The 25,762-nt window shown below is 33.0% G+C and overlaps 1 protein-coding gene across 4 annotated transcripts in view; it reads left to right on the forward strand.

Annotated features, from left to right (window-relative positions):
* Positions 1–25,762, forward strand: part of LOC105204049 (phosphatase and actin regulator 4) — a 234,219-nt gene that overhangs the window by 13,381 nt on the left and 195,076 nt on the right. The window contains exons 1-2 of one of the 4 annotated variants that reach the window (XM_026134872.2): positions 2,943–4,088; positions 4,729–5,116. The exons of 1 other annotated variant lie outside the window; for it this stretch is intronic. In XM_026134872.2, coding sequence (XP_025990657.1) covers positions 5,083–5,116 — 34 coding nt within the window. In that variant the 5' untranslated portion in view covers positions 2,943–4,088; positions 4,729–5,082. Of the gene's footprint in view, positions 1–2,942; positions 4,089–4,728; positions 5,117–25,762 lie in introns of those variants that run through there. 2 more of the 4 variants (XM_026134874.2, XM_026134875.2) reach the window with 2 other exon arrangements.

A 25,762-nucleotide genomic window follows, 5' to 3' on the forward strand; every position in this document is an offset into this window, starting at 1 on the left:
ATTAATATTTAAAAAGAAGTTAAATATTTATTTTTGTCAATTTAAACAGTAATTAATGAAAATGTATATACAAGTGGAGTAAAGAGTTTTTAATTTAATTATTATTAATTCAATGTGAACAAAAAAGCAAATGCAGCGCTTTATCACTGTCTAGATAGGAGTTTTATTTTTATTCACTTCTCTGATATATAATCACAATTTTTTTTTGTACGTGTTAGTAAAGTTTCTATTATATAATGATAATAGTAGTTGGAATAACAATTTCTAGTTTTTTTTACCGTGTTTTTAAGAGGAAAGCTTCTTTAAAGATATTTATTAATATTTATTGCATTAGCTGAAATGTAAGCAGTGCTACATTTGAAATTTGATGAAATAACTTAAATCGTTTCTTGCCACCGTCCTATTTATAGAACAGCATCTTTTCAATTTTTTTTCTCCAATTTTTTCTCATATTTTTTCAAACTGTTTTTTCAAGGTCTTTTCAAAGAGAAAATGTTGGGAGCTAATGGGTTTACTTATGTTCCGGCTTTAAATGATATTTTAACATATCTTATTTCACATCTGCATATCTTCTAAAATCGTCGATCTATTTTAACGATGGATTGAAAATTCTTCCAAGGCCATTTTCTTCGCCACTGAACTTGGAGAATGACGCTTGGCATCTCGGCACTTCGAAAAATCTTTTCCAGCTCGTGGATACAAAAAGGGGGATCTCCTTCCTTAGTGTCCGTAAAAAAAAATACTCGCGTCATGAGATTCTCGATGGCGACCAAGGCGCTTGACGCTTCGTCGATCGATTATCGTTATTAGGTTATCGCTAACTGGCGCTTTGAAGTAAATCGTGCGGCCGTGCGTCTTTACTTCTCACAAAGAATGTCGAGGAAATATTGTTGTGAAATTTTTTCCAATCATCGCGTTACAAAATAATACACGACGCGACGCGACGGTATCAAAAGCTCTGTTGCATTGATAAACGATTGTCGAGTGAAGTGCGCAGAGATGGATAATGCATCGTCACGTAGCGTGAATGGACAAACCTTCATTGAATAGTTAAGATCTCCTGACGCGTTTCCGGTTGCAGAATACACTGCATTTCGTTGTTTTCGTTTGCCTTTGTTATTTTATCGAGTTACAATGGCTGCTCATTCTTTCTCTAACTCGAATGTTGTTAACGTTTATTTTTGTTGCTGTAAATTTAATATCAAAGCCAAAACTTATCGACGGCATTCGTTACTTATTTAAAAAATTACAATTAATTTATTATTCATTTCAATTTTAAATTTAACAATTAATCTAAGACATGTTTTTGGAAAATTTTCTTAGGAAAAAAAAGGGTTATTTTTAACCAAGTTGTTTGCCAATTAAAAGCTAGTTTTAATATTCCATCGTTGACATCGATAAGATTACATATCTTTTACAAACATTACATAATCAATATGTGCTTTACATTTTTTCTTGCATGTGTAAAACAATATATTTATTTATCTTTTTTAAATACAAGCAATATAAGCTTTACATGGGAGTCCGATGATAAGCTCTACTGCAGAAAGTCACGGATCATTGACTCCATGGAGAGGTGATCCTTTATACCTCACGGACACTCGACAGGATATCACTGTTATCCAATAATTCCTGTGTCGACGAGCAGGAATCACACTTCTTTTCACAATCTTCCGTTTCTCATAAGGTCTAAGACCCTCTTCCGTTTTCGAGATTTGGCATAGTCCGATCACGTAGCGCATTTCCCAGGTTCCCCTCTGACTGAGAAGCACTTCGGGGATTTGCTCGAGGTCTCTGATGGTTCAACCAGTAATATTCTATACGGCGATGCGTCTTCGTACTGATGAAGGCGAATTGGCAATGAGATGAATCGCTCCGTATGACGATACGTCTTCCTCATAACAGAGAATAGTTAGTTTCTAAAAGAATAAGCGTGTACTTTGATAATGAGAACACTGTGCGATTTCAATCGATAATTTCACTATGGAGAGATGTAGCCCATACACGAACAGTAATGGATATGTTTCCGTTTAGTTTTAGAAAGCTAACCGTTACGAGACGATAACAATAGTTATCGTTGCAGATACGTGTTCGATATCAGACATGTATCCGTTACCGCGCAAACTGGTTTCAATCGTCGCGTTCATAACACGAAATGTAAATACGCAACGGAAACATAATCTTGTTGCGCACCGTACATAATTTCTGTCATATCGTTGCAATATGTCAGGTACGGAACGTCGGTTCGCAACTGTCACGTAAATGAAACATCTCACATGCTTGTCACTGCGGGAAAAAATATCTAAATCTTACGTTGTTAACAACCTATTAAGCTCTCTATTTCATTATAATAAATTGAAATTAAAATGTAACGTTACCTTGATCGGTAATTTAATGAATTAATGTTCGTTAAGTTAGTGAAGACGTGTTGCGGTGCGGCTACTGCCTCAGTAGTCACGCACAAAAGAATTAAATTTACTGTTGGATTAGTTTAATCGGTTAATCGAGATTCCAGTAAAAGTATTCCTTATCATCGATCTTGGCGATAAATATATTTCTCCCATCCAAGGATGATGATCGACCAGATATTCCATGACCTTCTTCCTTGGCTCCGCTCTAATGGCGGATGCCACCACTTGGACTATCGCTATTTGCGTCATGTAATGCGGCTGTAAACGATCGCGAACTATTCTTAGGGTCGATCACGATGATCGGACGACATTCGTTCAGGGGGGGCATCGAGGCACAACCGCCTCTGGCCGCTCGCTCACAATCCGATCATTCGTCGGTCGGCTGATCACAGAAAGAGAGAGAGCAGCTTTCCCTCTCTCGTGAAGAGAATAGTTCACCGCGCTTAACCGTCGGCAAGCGAGCGTTGCGCGTTGCGCGTTGGTGTTGGTGTGCTACCTGAACCGACAGAAACCTAGTAAGGTGTGGTGCCGTCGGCACGTTTCAGTCTGATGTAAACACGAAGCCTAGGTCGGGCTCCAGTGCACCCAACACCGTCGACGCGAACGGCCACGCGCGATTTTCATAGTGACCCTTTCGTCACGCGACACGGCTCGCCGAACTCATCGGGCATTAACGATCGCGCGAGAGGATTCGCTGTTGAGATTTAATCCGATAAATCGTTATTTTGGACCAACGTTCGAATTTCGAACGAAATTGAAAGTAGAACGAGTCGAGATTCTTGCACGTTGTTTGCACGTTGTCAGTGTGGTGCTCATTAGATATTTAGGAGCTCAGAATTTTGCGAATTATTATGCCTTTGGAGTTAACAGACTTCAGTGGTTAGCCGATTGGCGTGAAACTCGCTCAAGATTGATAGCGTTGACTTTGTAAATATCGTCGGACACCTGAAAATACTCTTAATTCATGAATTCCTGAATATATTACAAGGTGAGGTGAATTGTGCGAACGAATGAACTTGTAAAAATTTACGAAGAGGACTTTAAATAGACTTTTGCAATTAACAATATTAACTCGTTTTTAACTCGATCGCTATAATTGAATATTATTTTTGTAATCGGCGTTTATGAACCTGATACAAGTGAAACTTAGATTGAAGTGTGCACATTGAACCTATTCGAGCGAATCGTTTACCAACGTGAGCGTGACACACGCACTGATTAGATAAGATTATCATTCCTGTCGAAAACGATCTTGCGGGATACATACAAGTTAGCAAAATGACAAATATTGGTGTCGAGAAAATTATCAACAGCAGATCGTTAGTGCGTTAGATTTTTGCCGTAAATTGTGCCGCCGAAGTGTCTGTGTGACTACATTAAAATATTTGCTTGCATGATAAGATAAATTGTTCCATGTGTCGCGACGTTCGACAAACAATGCGATGACATAATGAGAACAACTTAAATAATCGAAACTGTCGAGTTAGTGACTTTCATAGATTTACGTGCCCACGAACCTTGTAACAATTACTCGGTGAGGAGCATGTATCGATAGATCGCTTAATAAGGAAATGCAATTTAACCTGAATATGGAAAGACAGATATTCGTTTGCATCTGATTTAATCTGCGCAACGTCGTTGGGGCTACTTCAATTAAATTCCCGGCGAATAGGTCGCGTAAGTTCGTTAAATTGCTAAAACTTAATAAAACTGTTACGTCGATACGTAATTTCCGAGCGAATTTACAGATTGATAAAACGCGGTCGCAGGCGTTCGTAATTAAAGAAACATCCTACTGTCGAGTTGCTCGTACATATAAATACCCCTGCGGTCGCGCCCAGTGTTCGTCCGGTCTGCGGAGGGTGTGTCTTTCATGTGCAGGCTAGTCATTAACCACGACCGAGGGGACACATTTCGCCGTTGTCCTAGAGGGATAAAGTTAACTTTGGGGCGCGTTTTGCTAGCAAAGTAATGGCAGCCGTGCACGACACGTACGAACGCGCTTGCCTCATCTTTGGATGACAAAATTGTTTAAGTTTTTCTCTATCCCTGAAAAACATTGAGAGTTTACGTAAATGTGAGAAATAAAATTTAGATGTGATATTAATTGAAAATTAATTAATTTCGAGTAGTTTGGTTATTAATAATTAATAAAGTGAGAAAAAGATTTTTTTAATTACTTGACAGAATCGAAAATCCATCAACTTCATATAAAATGTTTTTTTATATAATTATTAATGTCGTGCCTGTAGTGTGATGACTTGCCGGAAACGTTTTCGTAATCTTTCGAGTAGTTTGATAATTATTTGTCTCTTAGACAAAGCATCGAGGAGATTTTCATGTTACACGCGATCGAAAATGAGCACATGGAACAAGTAGATTGAGCAAAGTCAAAGCGTTTTGTGTTTGAAATACAAACTCGCCTTCTTGACGTTAGAACAATACAGAGAGGTTTGATGCGGGAAAGTTTTTGAACTTGCTTTTGCATACGTTGCGAATCGATCACGCGAGAAGGTCGATAACATTCTCTCGAAGATCTTAGTGACATTCGTGGAGGTTTGTGAGTGTGATGTGTCTGTGAAATATCGAGATGACGTAAAAACGTGCATATTGCGTGATCTACTGCTCGGCTGGTTGCTGTTGCGTGTCTCGTTTTTCCACACATTGCGCAATGAGCCTGTGGCGGTTTGGACCTTTTAAAGATGGTATGTTCAGCCTGTATATCATGTTCGTACATCGTATAAGACCAAGTTAATTGCTTGTCCGAAGTATACGAAGAAAGATAAATTCTTAAAAATAATTAAAAACAGAACTTCTATCTTTATCATTTTAAGTGGATATCCTTCCTGTTTTTCTTTTATTCTTCACATACACACGCACACACACACACACACACACACACACACACACACACACACACACACACACACACACACACACACATTTGTTTTTACATATTTCATCCAGGATTTATGTTTTTACATTCTGGTTGCTAATTTGCTCCGCCATTTGCCAAGTAATTTATAATGATACTTTTGTGAAATAATACTCGCAAGCAAAATCCATGATTACTGCGAATTGGACATAAGCGTATTATAAGGAGAAGAATATTTTGTGCGGTATAGCAACCGAGAATAAAGAACGTGAAATTTATTGCGCTTATCTATAGACGCGTTCGAGTGTCACGCATACACTCCAATGAGCCGAAAAAATCAATTGTCGATTTACGTGACTACCGGGATAAAAGCTTTTCTGCACGTACACCGTAGGTGTAGGCGACGAACTCTACATGCGTGATAGAATTTATTACTTGCGTAAACGTGCAACGAACATTTCGGCGTGTGTTCTCTATTCCTCTATTCCTCTTGGCGAAAATTTTGATCGCGAAGCGGTGCTTGCGATTAGAAGATCACGAACTTTCATGGAACGACGAGATATTTGCATTTGCATAGTAAAGCTAAAGAACTTAAGTGGTTGTGCCGGCACGTCTCTCCGTTGCGATAAGTAACGATCAGATCTTTCAGAAAGATAATAGAAAATAGTTAAATCATTTTCCACTTGAAGAAAATCTGAGCTTGTGATTCTTTTTAAATTTCGATGATAAGAATTTTTTCATAATTTATTGTCGATGCATAGTCAATGTGGCGAAGAACAGTAAAACTTTTTTTTATTTTCACTGTAAAACTTTAAAACGAATGAAAATGATGCCGACACATTTTGAATAGAAATTATTTTAATATTAAAAATTTGTTTTACATTTGTTTTATATGTTTTGTTTTATATATAATAAAGCTTTTGTAAACATTAAAGTTGTATCTTTGTTTTATACGCTTATTTATTTACATTTATTAACGTGCGGCGTTGTATATTTAAATTTGTAAATTAATGTTGCGCTCGCGGAAGTACTCTGTTTACTTTTAAGGGATAAATTGTGCGTATGGTCCATTTTAGCATCGTTTACGAAAGATTTCCGACCGGGGCACTTCATCTAAATAAAGAGCATATCTTCCACGTCGACTTGGCAACGAACGACAATGGGCATTTAGGTCATCGATTGCTCTCGAGGGATGCAGCATCCTTTGCAGCGCCTTTCGGATTTTGTAGATGAGCCTTGAAATCTCAATGTCAATTCTCACCGTTTAATGCAGGCAATCATTATTGTTATTAAAATAATTTCGTATATTTAGAGAGCATAGTCAAACTTGTATTATCATAAAATTGTATTTTTCTATTTTTGATAGAATTTTCGATAGAATTTTATTTTTCTATTTATAGATGAAATTTTTTATAAATTTTTTTTTTACTTTAACCAAGATTAGCACGCAAGCAATTCGACGTAGCAAAATTTTAATTCTGACTTGATTCAAATCTCGAACGACCGAATTCGATGTGATAAAATTTTATCGTGTTAATAGAGAAAGATATTTCAGTCACGTTTACCGTTTCGTACTTCCATTCGGAACTGAAAATCCGCGTTGATCAGTTTATTTCACAAATGTATATAAAATTTAGTAAGTATAGCATAAACATTTCTAAAAATGTAATTTTGATTATAAAACGTGAACAAGTGGCAGCTTATTATTATGTTTTATTAAAGTTTAATGTTAAAAATTTGATATTCTCTAATTGTGCGCGCAATTCCGTTACAATAGCATTATTTCGTGCAGTGAGTTCATTTTTCGATAAGCGTTATAATGAATATTTTCACCGCTGTAGCTCTCTTTCGGTCGCAGCGACAGCGTATTACTTTTCGACGAGGTGTTTAATTTCTTCGAGAGAGATCCCCGAGTTGCCTTCGGTATGCCGCAAAGACGGTACCGGCGTTGAAAGAAGCTGCATCGCGGGAAGGGTTGTGCCGCGTTTGAAAGCATCCCCCGGAGAGTCGCTGACGTTGCGATGTCTCATTGTTATGTAACCGTTGTGCCCCACGGAAAATCATTCCTCTCGCATCTTTGTGCTGACTTTTCGCGCCTTCTCTCGCCTTACCAACGTGAATCGACCCTATTCGGTTTGATCGTGAGGCGGTTTGATCGTGAGGCATCTCACGCCCTTTCGAATTCTAACTCGGCTCCGCTATCGCGAGCGAAACGTGTGCGTTGAAAAAAATGCTCGCGTGAACAGTCAAATACGAGAAGCGAGTACTCGGTGAAAACCGAGACGATGTTTGTTGTTTAAAGTGCTACTCGTAAGTGCTCGTGGGTTTACATATGCGATACGACACTCACGCAACCGCAATGGATCCTTGCTGTTTCTGCTCCTCGCTGGACAGCGAATCTAGGATGCTTTTTTGCTTATGTGTATTTAATTGTAATGGGAATAGGAGTATAATACTATTTTTCTGAATATAACGCTTTGCTTTCCGCATTATTTCCAATTAATTGAGAGAGAAACAGTAATAATAATAATAATAATAATAATAATAATGTTGTATTTATTATAAAAAATGAAATAATATAAGCGACATATTTAAATGGAAAATATATTGTAAGCATTAATTATGTAATTATCTGAAATTTTGAAATTTTTATTTCATATTCATGAATAATAGCATAGCTCGTTTTAAATTCAGCTAGTAAAGTTTTCTTATCAAATTATATTCAGTCGAATAGCAGAAGTTCTCAAGTAGAAAAAGTGAAAAAAAAAATAAGAGAAAGATATCAGTCTATTTTTTTGAATCTCTTTTGAACAATTTAAGGAGCAACGTTAACCCCGCGCACATAAATTTCTCATAACCCCGATTTCACGTAGATACCTACTTTTATCGGGTCGTCGTCGCCATTTATCAGAATTTTCAGCGACGTCGTTTTGTCCGGGCTTTTCCAGCGTGCTCCATAAAAGTCTCCGAAGTAGACATCGCGCTATCGCTCGCGCACTACCTCATTTTCACTTTGGCCACGTGACGCAAAGATACCGCGTCCTTCTATTGCGTTCTATCAGTAGATTGAGGTTTGTGAAACCGAAATCTAGATAGCTCTCATGGAAATATATAAGTGTCAGTCTACTTCTACATATCTCTTCTCGTTGTCCCGTCCTCGCCCCGACTTTTGTATTTCTTCATTTTCTGCTGATCGTGAAAGTTTCGTTGACATGACCGGATAAGACGTGATCGCGGATGAAAGCCGTCGGGAGAGGATGGCACGATAGGAGCGGAGCATATCGCGATAGAGTGCACGGTTATTGAATAAGGCAAGAAATATTGCAGGAACGCGACGTCGAAAAACTCGATGAACCACCACCATCACCACATCGCCGCCATCATCATCGTTGGGGGACGATCGGGCTTTGTCTCGCTTTTTCTCGGAAGACAGCTCGCTACCCCATTCGCCGCATCGCCCATCGATTTTACAGCTTTGAGTACTCTCGATATATATATAGTGGTGATAATACATTGCAAACTTACGCAAAGTGCGTGCAGAAATTGATAAACAGACTTCGCGGAAACGGATCGGTCGTTGTCGTCGCTCGCGAAAGCGACAGTCGAGAAAAAGTAATTTAGTGCTTGAAAAAAACAAAAGAAAGGTTTTTATGAGAGAGAGAGAGGGGGGGGGGAATGACGAAGATGCAATACAAATTGTCGCAAAATGTATGTTATCGGAAAATGGTGGTGGTAGCGATAATTTTTTTCCAATTCGGGCTTGCACGACCGTTGAAATAATGTACGTTGAGAGAAGTCGCTTTAGTTCGTAAAATATCAATAAGACGTGTTTTTTGCGAGAACACAAGTAAATGCTAGGTTATTTACGAAATAAGGTAGCTATATAGCTTTTATTTCTCATTTGAATGAAAATGGAACTCTTAATGATGTTAGTCTACTATCAACAGTCTGGGATCGTGTCATCGATAACAGCGGAGATTACTGAATAACACTTCAAAGTATCATGATATTATCTTTTGTTATAGAAGTACCGATAATAAAAAGTCTTACCTTAATTATTTCATAAACGACCTAATATCTGCGTATTTTAAACTTATGGCAACGCACGAAAGTTGTCTATTTTACATTAAGATACTCCTTAACAAAGTAATTTCGCGAACAAAGTTTCGCGATAACGCTTATTACGATACGTTCCAAAAATCTTCTTTGCTTTTCTCTTCGAGATATTTACCATTGACAGCGAGAAGGAACTATCCCGGTGTAAGCTGCAATGTAATATTGTTCGCGAAACTATTTCAATAACAGCTTCGTACTCGGCTGTCAGACTCGGCTGCCGTACCTTCTTGTGCACTTGTAAAGTTCAGGCAGAAAAAATTTCACGACTTATGAAAACCGACAGTAGAAACAATTAAATTTTAGGAGGAAACGGTAACTCGTTATCCGGAAAACTGAATATTACTTTTCCTCTCCTTGTAATTTATAAAGTAAGATCGAGCTAAACATAATAAATAATGAGAAATTAGTGAAAGAGCATTTATAATTATGCCTTGCTTATTATAATAGCCGTTGTGGCTATATTGCTATGTAGAGTGAAAAATAAAGTAATGACAATAATCGTTACGCCATGTAATCAGTGCGTTAAGATATGCTCTCGTGAGTAAAATGGATGCAAAAGATAAGTTTTGAAGAGAGATGTCTTTTATCCCGAAATGTCTGAAGAAATTTGGTATCAAATTGGGATTTTAGACTATCGTGTATGCAACTTTCATATCATATCTATTTCACTCCATTACGCGTTAGCAACGAAGTGTGCAAGTTTGCTATGTTGGGCGAATGAAAATGTTCCTCCCGCAATGTCGATCTATGTTTTTATCATGCTGTTGTAAGCGACAGTAATGAGAAATAACGTTAGTTCCGCTCAGTTGGATTCTTCGAACGAATTTCCACGCTATTTTCGATCAAAGTAGCCATTGAGCACAATTATGGTCTCTAATTGGGATTTTATCGCCAAATGAGATAACTCATTTCTTTCATAATCGGCGGAGAGTGCTCTGTAAAAGTATAATTACGTTAAGAGACTTTGCGCGACTCATTTCGACGACTTAAAATCTTCCTTTGAATTTAGACGGTCGTTGTAATGAGCTGTAGGTACGAAACCGTAATCAATTATACATATAATGCTCGGGTATCGATCGCGAGCACTTTGCTTCTGTGAATGCTTATATATACATTGGTCTCCACGACAATTCAATTTACATCTTTGACTGCAATCGAGATGATGTTATAAAAATTACAATGTAATTTTACGTAAACATTGTTCCTTTTGTTTTAGATTTCCGATCGCTCGTTTACTACAACAAGATAATTAAAACGTTATTTTTTAGTTGTTTACAAAAAAAAAGAGAATTCTCATGAATATTCAGCATTGTGTGAAGAACCGTATATTGAGAGAATAGCATTTTTATTCCTTTACACTTATTGTCAGTTATTACATCAAAAGATCTATTAAAAAATAATATTGCAATATTTTAATGTTTTAAAATTGAAATACTATTTTTTTTTAAATTATATCCCTAAAAAACTAAGTTTTCCAGTTTAAATATTTTTTAACATCATTTTTAAATGCAATATTTTTTGTGTAATAATGTACTTGATTGCAGAAGAATAAACATATCATTAGTTTTTCATTTAACGTTTTAAATTTTTATCAGAATTTTCCCTTTTTTTACAAACAAATTAAAAATAACGATTTTTTTAGTTGTATTGTTTCTGTGCAGCAAACCATGTGCATTTGACGATTAACGTGTGTTTTAGCTGTTCACATTTTATTCGTGACATACATTTTTTGTAATCTATACGCTCTACCTTTCGCCTGGTATTTGATGGAACACAACTGATTCACGGGGCATGCAAAGATTGCAAAGTGAATTCCTTTCTGTCGTTCTTTATTTTCTTCTGTGCGACGTCCTAGAATACTGTATGTTACTCGAAACCGGTTACGACATAACGCGCTTTCGCACTTCTTATGCCGCATTCCACTCTCATTATACATGGTGGTGAGAGAATGCATGTAAATAAACTGTATGGTGTATATTTAAACAGTATAAAAATAGTTTAGATTAAATCAAATAATTATTTACAAAGTAGATAATAACACAAGGCATAGCCCCATTTAAAAAAAGAAACAATTACTGCTTTTTTTTATTTGGGAGAAGCAAATAATGCCATTTTTAATAATGCCATTAATAACTAATAATAATTGTATTTATGAGAAAAATATTATAATTATATGTACTTAAGTTCTAAAACATGATTATATTTTTTGGATTATGAGATTTTTTTAAATATCGGTGAAATTTTGTATAGAGTAATTTTAATAGATAGATTAAAGTGTTTCTTCTTAGACGCGAGCAATGTCTTATTCAGGCCACTCTGTAGGTTTGTAGTTCGTACGCAATCTCTCTCTCTCTCTCTCTCTCTCTGTGCGCGAATAACTCGTTTGCACAGCCAAGAGTGGCAAAGGCAGAGCGATGCAGAACTAGGTGCAGCGTGATTATTAATCACAGTACGTGTGCAGTAATATACCGCAAATGATAATGTCCTCGTAGCATTCGAATACACAGCGACCGATTTTAATGAAGAGCAGTTTCGCGTGCGGCAGATTAGGTGTCTCGCGATTCTAATCGCCTTTAATGAGATGATGTTACAGAAAATTGTTACGGTTACAGGTAGAGAGATGCGCTCGATATTAAAAGCAGGTGTATATAGCAATAACAGCATGTTGTTTCCGGTGAATTTAAAAGGAAATTAACATTCAGTGTTATTGATAACTTTAAATCTTTTCTTTTTTACCTATTTTAATGATAAAATTTAATATTTTTGTTAGAAGTTATCTAACGTACTTTGAAAAAAATTCTCTTCTTTTAATTAATGTTTTTAGATTTCTATTTTTATTGATGCTCTTTAATTAGACGAATTAGAGAGAACAATATTTTTCTCTCTAATTTGTGTAATGTAAAAATATTTAAAAAGATTCTTTTTTTTTAATTAATTCTTCTTTTAATTGATCCTTTAAGATTTTTATTTTTACTCTTTAATCAGACGAATTAGAAGAAAAACATTTTTATAATTAATTTGTAAGAAATTGCCTTTTTCTTTTTAACTTACTCGTTCATTTAATATTTGGTTTAAGGAAAATGCACGGTTTCTGAAATATTCTTCATAATATAAACGCGGAACGCGTCGGTTGGCAACCGAGAAGAATGCATCTGTCGCGGGAACAATACACGTCATTCCCGCACATTTTACTTGTGTCGGTTTTGCGTTTATCGCAGAAATTTATCCCTGAAAAAAAACCCGGGAGAAAAAACGAGAGGCTGCTTACACGTGTCCTTTATTTTTCTGGAAGCGCATTTTCGCAAGCGAATGGCGTCTTACTCGCAGAATGACCGGATATTCGTCTCTTGGTAGACTCAAGTACAGCTGCAGTTTGTAGCTGCGAAGCGAGATGTGTATGGGTTCGCCGTGTATGGGCCATTGCTTTCGCGAAATGAGTACTCGCGGAACAGTTTTCGCGCAAGTGGACGCGTCGTATTACAGATAGCACTTCTTCGGTATTAACATCGTGATGTTTGTAAGTAAGCGACAGAGAGGGACTCCCAATCCGTTCCGTAGTTATCAATCCCAGCAAAAGTTGCTGCAATTTTGCAACCTACGATCAGAAACGAAGGACTACGAACGCCACGACTGCGATAGCATCTTATACGGAAACGCGATGCTGAGAAGTCCGGTCGTTCTATTATGCATCTTCCTCCGTAGAAAATATTGAGCTCGCAGAATGCGAAGCATTTGGTTTTATCTAGGTCTTTGCATTCGAATCATGACGTTACGAGCGCGTACAAATTGATGTATATTTATTGAGTTTTATTTGACTACGATTTTTCTGTATTTCTCTCTCTCTGTGCTAAAAATGCATACAAGCGGATAATCATTTATAGAACCGAGGTACGAAGAGCGAAGTCCTTAGGTCGAGACATTTTGAATCAGGAATTTCACTCAGATCTGATTTCTTATTATATATCTGAAGTAAATGGGTTTTTGTGTTACTGTAACGTATAATTATAATTGTAGTTGTACATGTAGAAAAAATATCATTCTTAGAAAAGAAAAGGTTATCTTTATAAAGAATATTTTCTAGATGAGAGTCTTAAAATACACTTACGTTAATTTGAAATAAATAATATTAAAACTCTTTTTGTGGTGTGTGTATATATACATAAAAAGATTCTAAATTAATTAAATTAAGCATAGATATATATTATTTTATTTTAAATATTTTATTAGCTTTAGTTATCCGTAAATGTATTATAAATTCATAAGCATTAAATTTATATTTTGAATCTTATTAATTTAATTCTTCAATCATGATTATTTATTTAAAACAAAAATTTGATTTGCTTATTGCAATCTGACTTTTCTTCGATAAAATTTTATAATACTGTTTGAGAGAGTATAAATTTTTTCTTTAAGTATGTGAAAATAAGTTTTTCTAAAATAACTTTTTCTAATTTGTGATGAGTATATTTTAAGATTTATTAAAAAAAATATTCTTTATCAAAAAGTTGAACTGTAACTTATAAAAAAAAGTTGAGTCGCTTTTTTCAGAATTGATATTTTTCCGTGTGTAGTGATATACAAGTATTGCACAGAGAAATCTGAATGTGTATCCCGACTCGTTGAACTTTTATCAATTTTTAAAAAAGCGAATTGTTGCTGAACATGATTGTGAGGTTCTATGAATTCACGAAAAAGTTTGCGCTTTGCCACATTACTTCTCAACTCTCCGATCCGCATTAGACTCATTGGAAAGTTTCGTCCACGCAGAAAAGCAAACATGCAGACGACGGCTTACTCTTAAAAGCCCGGGAACGAGCTAAGCAAAAGCGGGAGGAGGATTCCATCAACTTGCGAAAAACCAATATCGCGCACGTGCCACGTCCTCGAACGTGGATCCTTCCGTTCTTTACGGCATTCTGCAGGAAAATCTCGTTGCACTCGCCGCGGTTATTTGTAGAATTCAATGTGCAATGATGCGAAGTGCTCTCAGGGGACCATAGCGTCTCTCTCGAAATTCTATCATGTATTTGCCGGGAAAACCGCTCTGTGGTACTGGATCTTCTTTTTTATAATTCTATCACATAACTCATCCTTGTAGTCACATTGTGTTAAAGACACATGGAGAATTTTTTATTTACTTTAGAAAACATAATTGAGAATAAAAAATCTTAGACACACACACAAATAATACATTATTTCAGTTTTATATTCAATTAACGTATGTCAAAATTGATTTATTATTTTCTATTTTCATAAAACAAAGCCAAATTATATGTTAAAACATGTAGCAAAAGAAATGTTATAAAAAATACGAAAATCTTCTAATCGTACATTGTGAAGTAACATAATTTTGAATAAAATATTTATGGCTATTAAAATGGTTAAGTAAAAGAAGACAGAATAAGAAATATTCTAGAAAACATGGGAAATTCGATGGCATCTCTATTTAAATGTCGATTATTATATAGCTTGATATGATGCAGGCATTGTAATTATTTTTCTTTTTACTTCGATACATAATGACGATCCGATAATAACTTGGCAATCTGCCCGAGGAACGATCGGTGAAACGAAGAAAATGACCGGGAGAGATAGATTGGTAAAAAAAGTTTGCGGCTGGAGTGCGATTTTCCATTTGTAAATCGATCGACTCATACAAATTGGAGCACCGTACCTGTATCTCGTTTTATTGTATGGAGGAATAGCGATAAAACCTGAAGAAAAGAGAGAGAGAGAGAGAGAGAGAGAGAGAGAGAGAGGAAAAAAGAGAGATTAATCAATTTAATCTTTGCGTTGATCTCCGATACGCGAAATTGGATTAATAAACCCGTGACTACATTCTCGCGTTACAGAAGATTTGAAAAATTACTTCCTGCGTGCAATGTATCTCATGTTTAACATATTTTTTTTATATACTTTATATATATATATATATATATATATATATTTATTTATTTATTACATTAATTATTGTACAATAATTGCTTTTCTTAATTAAAAAATGAATGAGTTATTAGAAGAATCACATTTCGCACAATTAATGCGTAAGGAAATAAATATATATATATACATATATATTTTTTTTTTTTTTTTATAAAATGGCGATAAAAGACGTGCTCTTTTTACGATTATCTCGCATTGTTAGAGTTATGATCTTATTCAGTTTGAGCATTTACTGTAGATCATTATGAACCATCTTTGTCCTGGTTTCATCGTGTCGCAAGTCGTTTTGTAAGCTACCTCGCAAACGACGACTCGTGGAATTCTTGAATGACAAGAACGTTATCCGAGAATTTCCCTTGCGGTAGTTCTCCGCTCTATGATACGGAGAACGGAAAAGCTGGAATTAAAGCCAGTGCTTTCTCCAGTGTGCGTAAGGAAATTTATCTGCATCTCAAGGAAAGTCGCCTGCACCACAGGACAACAGTGACGAAAATGAATAACCAAAGCTGTGTGAATCTTCCAACATACTGTCGTGTAATCCATATTATAATTATAAATGTAAATAGATACAAAACTAATCGAGATATCTGAACGATAGAGAATCCGACAAGTAAAATTCCTCTCTCTATTTTATTTCATATTATTACCCAGCATTAATCAAATTTTTATTATTATTTATTAATTAATTAGTTTTATAAATTTGTGTGAAAGGTGTGAATTTTTCAAAATCAATTTTATGATGTCAAATTATTTTTTCTAACAACTGTATATCGTCTTTAATTTTTTACGATTCTTCGCGTAAAAGATTTTCATATAAAATCAAATAAGTTGATTCGCATTTCAAATAGATTGTGAAGGGAAAAGAACGTTAAGATGAAATTTTGGACATATTTTGGCAATGAATCTTTATTGAACTTTAAAAATATATTGGATATATGTGGGCGCATTGTTCGTCTCTCGGAATCACCTGCAGTGTGACCACTTATTTTTTGTTCCAACGCTCAGTATTTACGGTTAAAAAAACGGATCCGTCTCCGTTGCATGCTGATAAAATGCGCGCAAGATAAATCAAGCGTGTTATTATGAAGGGCGTTATTAATTTTACTGCATTGACGTATTTCCACGTGCGAGATATAAACGTGAGGGACACTTTGCTGATACATGACCATAACTCGAGCGACATGCGTCTTCTCGTTTGCTGATAAAATAAAACCGAGCAATAAAAAAATATTTTTTCCCAGAAAATTGCCAATCAATTCTAGTAACCTACGTATAATTAAAAAAAAAATTGTTGTGCCGTATAAAGCAAATTTTGAAAACTACTTCTTTAGCATTCAATATAAGCGTAAAACACGAGTATTTTTTTTTTAATTTTATCAGAAATAGCATTTGGCTTCGCATAAAATTTGTTTTATTGTAAAATGTGACTAAAATATTTATATTTTATTTTATAGTGATAGAGTATTGATTTTCAGAAGAATAAATTATCTATTGAAAGTGTGAAACGGTGAGTTAAAAATAAATTCTAAAAGATCAATCATCTAACATAATCACAGGGAAGATGAAAAATTGTACGTAAAACTATCGCGCAATTAATAGTTGGACTAATTTAATTGTGTCATTGATTTAAGATTGATGTCAAATGATGAAGTTATTTGCAGAAAAATGAGAAAACTGTTGATTTTACTATAAAAATAAAAAGAATTAATGGACCAGCAGGTTTTTTTTATTTTTTGTTATAATTTGTTAGCTCAGTATTTAACGATCATTCGCGATAATCTTGATTTAAGGTTGATATCAAATGATGAAGTTATTTGCAGAAAAATGAGCAAACTATTGATTTTACTGTAAACATAAAAAGAATTAATGGAGCAGCATGGGTTTTTTTTTATTTTTTGCTATAATTTGTTAGCTGAGTATTTAACGATTATTTGCGATAATTTTGTGCGCGCCGAATCGATAGGCTTGCCACTGCTTGTGCTGAATAAAATACTGCTGGATAAATACGATAAATGCAACATTATATCAGTACGCTGCAGTATATCAATTAATGTCATGTGCAAGCATCGTAGCTCGGCTACAAAAATATATAACATTACTCCGCCGACTGCATAGCATAGCGACGAATATTCTATGAATTCTGCTTTCATTTCGCCGCGATGAAAGCATGACTCTCGTCATGCTCTGTTAAAATAAAGCCCTTAAATTGTCCAAAAAGTGTGTATTACATTAAAAAGAAATTGCTAAAAACATATACTTATGTAAATGTGAATGTCGTTGAGCGATACAATTTCAAAAATATTCTGCACATTCTGTACTGCGAAAGAATGCAAAGAATTGCGAGTTTTTATACATAACAAGAAACAGTGTATAACAGGAAACTTATTTTGACAGTTTGAGCGACTCAATAATTTTGCTTTTGCTATGGTTCTAATTTCCAATCGAAATTGCAACTATTAACGAAGGAAGATAAGCTGAATTCATATGGTAATAAGGAAAGCAATCTCTTCATTACTCCTCCTATCGTTCCCACTTCCTCGGTTACCATTAATTTCCTGTCATTATCGCCCCAAACAACATCTTATCTGGACGGTTAGCTAACAATCTAATGATTTGTGCGACAAAGTTGGCTAAACGTCTGACGCAAGACTTTCCGTTATATACTTGTATTTAATTTTAAATTTGCATTCTGTACAGTATTGCTTTCTGCTTGTATTATTGCCATACGCATGTAATAACATTATATTTTTATATTCTGTTTTATGTAAATGCATTCAATTATGAAGATTGTAATTAGTGAATATATTATGACTAATATTTTATCGAATATAAAGAATGTCTGATTTTGCTATTCAAATATCTTAAAACTTATAAAGCCTGATCTACAATGTGCTCTTTGCGTTTTGTCTTGTCCCTTTTGCTTTTTGTCTTGTGCTTTTTGTTTTTTGTTTCCTTGCTTTTTGTATTTTTGTCACACGAAGCCGAGAGACATCGTCATGCACAAAAGGCAAAGATTTTTCTGCACAAAATTGGCAAACAATTCGCCAAAAGCTTCGTTTACTTGTATCTCAGCTTCATTTTCTTTATCAAACATATTTTTTATCAGACTATGTTCGATTCGCTACGATACCGTGGTCGTATTTAACCTAACCAATATGTTTTTTTGTCTTTGTTGTCCGAGATAAAATTTGACAAACTTCAGCAAAAACAAGAAACACGTGACAAAAAACACGATTGTCGGTAAAACAGTGCGCGAAGAGACAAGAAAGCAAGAGGCAAAAAGCAAGAAATAGGAAGCAAAAAGCACATTGTAGATCAGGCTTAAGTTTTAGAAGAATATCTTTTATATACAAGTTGTATTAAAATTTGTTTTGAAGGAGGACAAATAAAATTAATTTAAAAAAAGATTGATTTTTAAAATTATATGAAGGTCATCGCTATTTGAAAAAACATGAAAATATGTGATTTTTTAAAAATATGTTATGATTCTTCTAATTTTTCTGTATAAAAATATTATTTTACACTTTATATTATTCCATATATATTTTGACATAAAATATAAAATATTTTTTAAATTATTAATATTTTGAACATTATTTCAATATTTTTATGTACAGAGTAATGAGATAAATTAATTGGTATGAAGAAAATATATTTGAAAAAATATATAATTACTTATTAAAAATTGCATAAATTTTTTTTTTAATGTTTATTTAATTTTTGTCTAAAAAGTTATCTTCTTATTAAAATTTATGAAGTTTTAAATATTTGACTGTCCAAATTACAAAAACACTATATATTTTTTATAATAAATTATAAAATTATTTTTTTAACAATAACATTTTTAACAAGCTAAAATAATAATTTTTTAAAGTTTTGGTCAATAATTTATTCGCTAATTACTACAAATAGACAATAAGCAGCCGTTTACCTCGTGCACAACGTAGTGTATTTCGTTGGCATATACACTGCACGCTGTTCACGGTTAAACACACTTGGCCGTGTTCAGCAAAAGGATGGGTGGCCGCCTTGTGCGCCATTTGTCCGTCGTCTCTTTCTGTCGAGACTCCCGGTGCATGTTCCTCTGATGTTTATGCTCGTCTATCTCTGTCGCCTTTTCCTGATTTATATTCCTTTGAGGATTATCATGCTGCATTTTCTGCTTCTTATAAGAAGGTGCAGTTCATCCTTGAAGGTAGAGAAAAGTGGGCGGGGCACTTCCACCCTGATGCAGGTCTATCTTGCAAAAGGACTATATGTGCCAAACATTTTTTTTTTTATTGATAATATAATTTTTCAAATATATAATTAATATACGTTAGTATATATATATAATTAGCAGTATTGAATAGTAATTAGTTACAAAATTAAATGTTAAATAATGAAGTTAATAATTTATAACTTTTAACTGAACTTTGTTAGTTAATTTTAAATAAGTTTATTTTCAACTTTTTATTTTTAAAACACAAACTTTAATGTTAACTTTTTTTAAGTTGAAAATTTATGTATGTAAAAAAAAGTTGTAAAAGAAAAAAACATGTTTTAATATAAAAACCAATATTTCTATGTTATTTTATATAAACTTAATTTAAAAGTAAAATAATAATTTATTTGATAATCTGTTGTTATTTAAAGGAATTTAATTAAAAAAAATTATAATATTCTAATTTAACGTAAATAATATTTTTTTTAATTAACTTTTTATTTAATTTAAATTAAATAAATTTAATCTTAACGGAACTTTTAACTGAGTTCAATTTTTATTCATGCATGAATTTTTATTTATGCAACTTTTAACATAATTAAATTAATTTTATAAGCAATTAACTTCAATTTAATTTTGTTGAAAAAAATATTCACTTATTTAGTTCTAATAATGAGTTATAGTAATTTACATATACTTATATATACATACATATATAATTTTTATATATATATATATATATATATAATTATATATATATATATATATATATAATTTTAGAGTGTAATGCATGTAGCAATTAGAACTCTTTTTATATGAAAAGAATATTTTTTTTTATTCACGATGGTAGAAAATTTATTATCGGAGATTACAATAAATTTCAATCTACATTTTATTTACTATTGATGTTTATTCATTATTGACGTCAATTTTTAAAATTTTTGCAATGTAATTTCTCGCGCTTTATACGTCATAATTAAATAATAATAGTGATTTCTCTGACAATCTTGTACACACTTCCGCAAACATCAAAGTCATAAATATAATGTGAGCAATATGCGCCGTTATATTACATCGTTTTAATAACATCGAGAAGATTTACATTGCAAAATTCTATATTAATTAATTGCAACTTGAGTTTTGCGTGTTTTGCAAGCGGTAAATCGTGTTGCTCAAAATGGCTATTTTCTGGACGCAATTTCGGGCAAAGATCTCTTTATTTTACTTTCTCTCTCTCTCTCTCTTATGGGTATTTTCGTCTGGTGTGCAAGGACTGCTTGTGTCTCGTAAGTAACTGCATTTAGTATAGAAGCACGTGAAAGCACGTTGGACCGCGTAAATGCAACAGCATCTACTCGAGACGCCTGTGGTTGTCGTTGATGCAGTGTCACTTTGCCCCAATTATACGTCTCTACCGTTTAATAGCACATTGTCTCGTAATTCTTTTCTTATTGTTATTAATAACATTTTAAGGATTACACTTATTTTTACAACTGTGTTAATTGTATACTTTACTTTAAATAAACAAACATTACACGAAAGTTTTTTTATTAAACAATATATTTTTTTACAGTTATTTACTTTATTTGTTATTATTTTGTGTTGCTGTATACTAAAATTTAGAAAATAATGACAGAACCTCAATTTTTGAAGCTAATTTATGCAAAATTTTATTGTGATTTTGAGTTTGATCAAGTTTTGTAAATAAATGAATAAATTATGTTTAATTGCAGAACAACCTACTCTCTGCATTGCATTGAATAATGTATAAATTATTTTAAATAATTAAAATACTTATATAAAATAAATTCTGCATTCAAATTTTTATTTCTTAATATATTTTTATAAGATCATTTTTTTTATTGCTTATTAAAATAATTTTGATTCAGGTAGAAAATTGCTGCTAAATTCTTTGTGTTACTTTCAAATGCAATATAGAACAATCCGTAATGTTTTCATAATTTTATTATTTTGAAAAAATGGGTGTAACACATCTTTTAATTGAATGATATGTGATCATAAAGAATTTTTGAAAAGTATTAAATCACATATTGTTCATTCTCGATTTTTACAAATTTTTATTTTTTATTAAATATCAATAAAGATGAAGTGTAATTAAAATTAAACTATGGAGTTTCCTTAGAAATTTGTTAAAATTTGTGCGGTCTTTTGAAATTAGTTCAAATTTTTTATAATTTAAAAAAATGCATATAATTCTCAACATAAAATATTGCAAATAATCACTATTGTATAATAAATAATAATTTTCTTATATCACATTTTTATAAAATCAATTACATTAATTGCAAACAAGATTTGCTCAGATTGTAGCAACTATAATGCAAATATAATGACTAATGAACGATATTTGTAATATTTGCATTGGGATTTCTATATTACTCGAAATAACCAAATCATTAAACTAAAATTTTTTATAAAGAGATTTTTTTGTGCATTCGATGAAGGACTTTTGATAGCAGTAAAGGCGAACGTAATAAAGTCGTTCGTCGAGAGATTGCTATTTTTCAGGAATATGTAGATTGACCTTAATTTATTGCGATCGATGGGACGGGTCAGGGGACAGTTTATAGCTCGCTTAGCTTTGCAAGCAGACCTTTGCCTCGTGGCAAGAGATCGAGAGTTCTTTGACCGTTGAACTGAGATACAATGCAATATTTTGCATTGTCACAGTATTGACCTATTGATGTATGAAATTAACTAGTTGATGAATTTCATACAATTCCGCCGGGATTATTTCCCTGATGAAATATATTCATTTTCGAAGAATCCGACTTGCCAATTTATTTATAACGTTATATGAGCTTTTTAACTGTAGGATATTTACTCGGAAATGATAATGCGACGATGAAATTTAGAGAGAAGCGCGGGACATTGAGTTGCACACAATATGACGGGAAAAAAGTTGCCTACATAATGTCGCAGTAGAACATCCACGGTGCATACATAATGTCCCCTATAATCTTTCTAACGTGTATAATTACTAATTTCTAAATAAGCAGGTCTTATGTACCGTTAGTGATATACGTAGATTAAACCTGTATTAGGCTTACGTACGCAATCCTTTGCAGCTACCTGAGACGCGTTACGGAGATGGGATCAGGAACTAATCCGATATCCTATTTATATGCAAATCCGTGAATTTTACTCCCCACGATTATTTATACGAATTATGTAATTTATTGTTTGCATTACGCATCGATTCAAAGACATTGTGTTCTATTAGAAAATAAATTGTATCAACAGCAAAACCACAGCGATTTTATGAAAAGAACGTTTCAACGTTGCTTATTCTTTAAATTTTATTTTATAAAAAATTACTTGAAAATTGAACAAATTCAATTTTCATTCTTTCAGAATGACGTTTCACTTTACGAAATTTGGAGAGTATGTCAACGCAACGTAATGCTTCGTGCATTTAAAATTCCAAGATAATCTGGTAACTCACCATGTAATAGAGATATACAAACTAGATCGAGCTACGTTTGCAAGTTGTACAAAAATTATATTTCCGACCATTGATTATTGGCTTGCGTTCGCATGCCGTGCCACGCGGATATGTACTTTCTAACTGGCGACCTTCGGGAACGATACTCGGCTCGTTCCCCGCGTAAACCGCGAAATGTTTCTCATATTTTAGGCCTTAGTTGTGACAGCGGCCAGACTGGGCCAAAACGTATGGTAGAGAATCGCGAGTCGGTTTAAATTAGCGAGTCTAGACGCCTCGGAAATATCACGTGGTGAGCGTCATGCAGCATCCGCACTGTCTTCCAGTTCGGATGTTCGCACCTTGGTACGTCCGCCCACCACCTCCGAACATTCGTCTAGATTCCTGACAGTCTTCGAAAATAAAAGTTGATCTGTAAAGTGCGCGATCTTTCGCCATACGCGAGATAAATCTGCTTAATCTGCCGGCTGTCGCATAAAATACGCCGCAGTTATTCTTCATTCACTGTTTACTAATTATAGCTTTCTCGGTAGAGCTTTCCTTTTAAGTTTAACACACCTATCAATCATGATAATTGTTTAAACGTAAACATATTTCCTCTTTCTGAGAACTGGTTTATCGTTGCCTCTGATTAACGATGAATTATCTAAAAATGTTTAACAATGCATTTAATTTACGCAGAAATTCTCTTAATCTTTTTATCGCGAATATAATAATCTAAAAAAATTAAGAAATTTATGATCTAATAAAATTTTATTTCTGTTTCAGGTATGTATTTGAAAACTTAGAACACATCAATCCTCGGTCCAGCCGTAAGTTACATAATGCGTTCAAATTTATCATTTCGCAAAAAGATAGCCGTGTCTTCATCTTCATTGTTGAATTATGATGGACACACTATATTTACGTCACTTTCACGTTTCGCCATTTCAATGCTGTCTGTATTCGCCACACCCACGATTGTCACTTTCACATATGTGATCTTCGAACTTGTATGTGACTTCATGCGTATGCATTTAAGAAAACATGTGAAACTGACAGCCACCCGATAAGCGTTTGTCTGCCATTGATCATAAGTTATAACTGCAAACACGTGATTCAATCGCCTTAACCGTGATCGAGTACAGGCAAACGAGAGAAGAATTTGAAATTTAAAAAGAAAATCACATAATGACAATAAAATAAATTATAACCAATTTATAATAAAAAAAATGAAATCATATAATTATAATATTATAAAGAATATAAATGCTGTAATCACTTATCGATTTACGTAAAAGTGAAAAATCACTTTTAAGTAACGATGGGATTATAAAACAAAATTTTCAGGGAATGTACAATACAATAGGTGTGTTTATTGCAGCGGCTGATTTTGACAATGTGAGGTTTTTAGTGCAGGGTTTTTGAGGATCGTACCGCGTGTCTAATAGTTTATATTGTATCTAATGGAAAATCCGTCACTGATTTATGTATTAGCGCATCAGTAGCTACTAGCTAGCTGGTCCCTAAGGGCGGCGCATTTCATCTAAGATAGATGAACGTACAGTTATAGCGTCTCTCAGGTATCGAGAACGAGACTATCGATAGTCAGGTAAAAATTCAGGAATGAAATAGGATAAAAGAAACGTCATGTTAGGAGGATTATAGAAGGATTATGAGAAAATCGACGAATTAGATTTAATACAAAATCCTCGAAATTACTATATATCTATGTATATAGATATATTTATTTTCTTTATCTTTTTATGTATAATTTATAAAAAAAGTATACACTCAGAGAAAAGTTGGGCTGAAATTGATGAAATCGTTTCTTTAATTTGATTTATTAAATTAAAGTGAAAATACTTTTGGAGAAGATGACAATTTTTTTATTTGATTTCAAGAAACGACGTTATTAGCCTTTTTTAAAGTAATTAAATTATTTGTTCAAATTATTTACTTAATTTAAACAAATAATTTTTTCATTCAAACAAAGTACTGATAGAAATATAAGAAATAATTTAATTGCTCTTATTTAAATGAAATATATTTCTTTCATTTAAATAAAATTTACGTTGCACAACAAAACTATTTCTTCAAAATTCTAATAAAAGTACAATCAAAAAATTTTTTTAAATTAAAGAAACTTTTTTTTAGAAATGTATAGTATATTTTTCAAAAAATTCAAAAAGTTATGAAAAAATGATTTACAGTTTTAGATTGTATATGAAAGTAGTAGAAAAAAATTTGGCGGTAATTTTTAACTGGATAAAAAATTATTTCAGAAAAGAATTATTTAAAAAATAGACATGTGCTTTAATGAAGATATAATTAATAATGAAATAACGAATTAAGAAATAATGAAAAATATTTGAATTTTTTAATTTAAATATTTTAAATATTAGAAATGATTTATGTAAAGTTTCATTACGATGCGGAGATCAGAGTTTGGTAAAATAAACAGAATTTTTTTATTTACAAAATAATTAAATAGACAATCACAATTTGTATTAATCATTTTGAATACATAAAGTACTCACACAAAAATTAAAATTCTTAATATTGTAAAAAAAAATTAAATTTTATTAAAAAGTAAAAAAGCTATAAAAATATGTTGTTGAAAATAGTAGAAAAAAATAATAAATTTTTGTTTTTATTTTGCAGACCTTATCTCTGCATCACAATAAAGTTTTTCATAAATCATCTTGAATATTTAAAGTACTTAAATATTCATAATAAATAAAATTCAGATTTTTTTCATTATTACT

This window comes from Solenopsis invicta, chromosome 6, assembly GCF_016802725.1.
Source record: "Solenopsis invicta isolate M01_SB chromosome 6, UNIL_Sinv_3.0, whole genome shotgun sequence".
In the NCBI taxonomy this organism is placed as follows: Eukaryota; Metazoa; Arthropoda; class Insecta; order Hymenoptera; family Formicidae; genus Solenopsis; species Solenopsis invicta.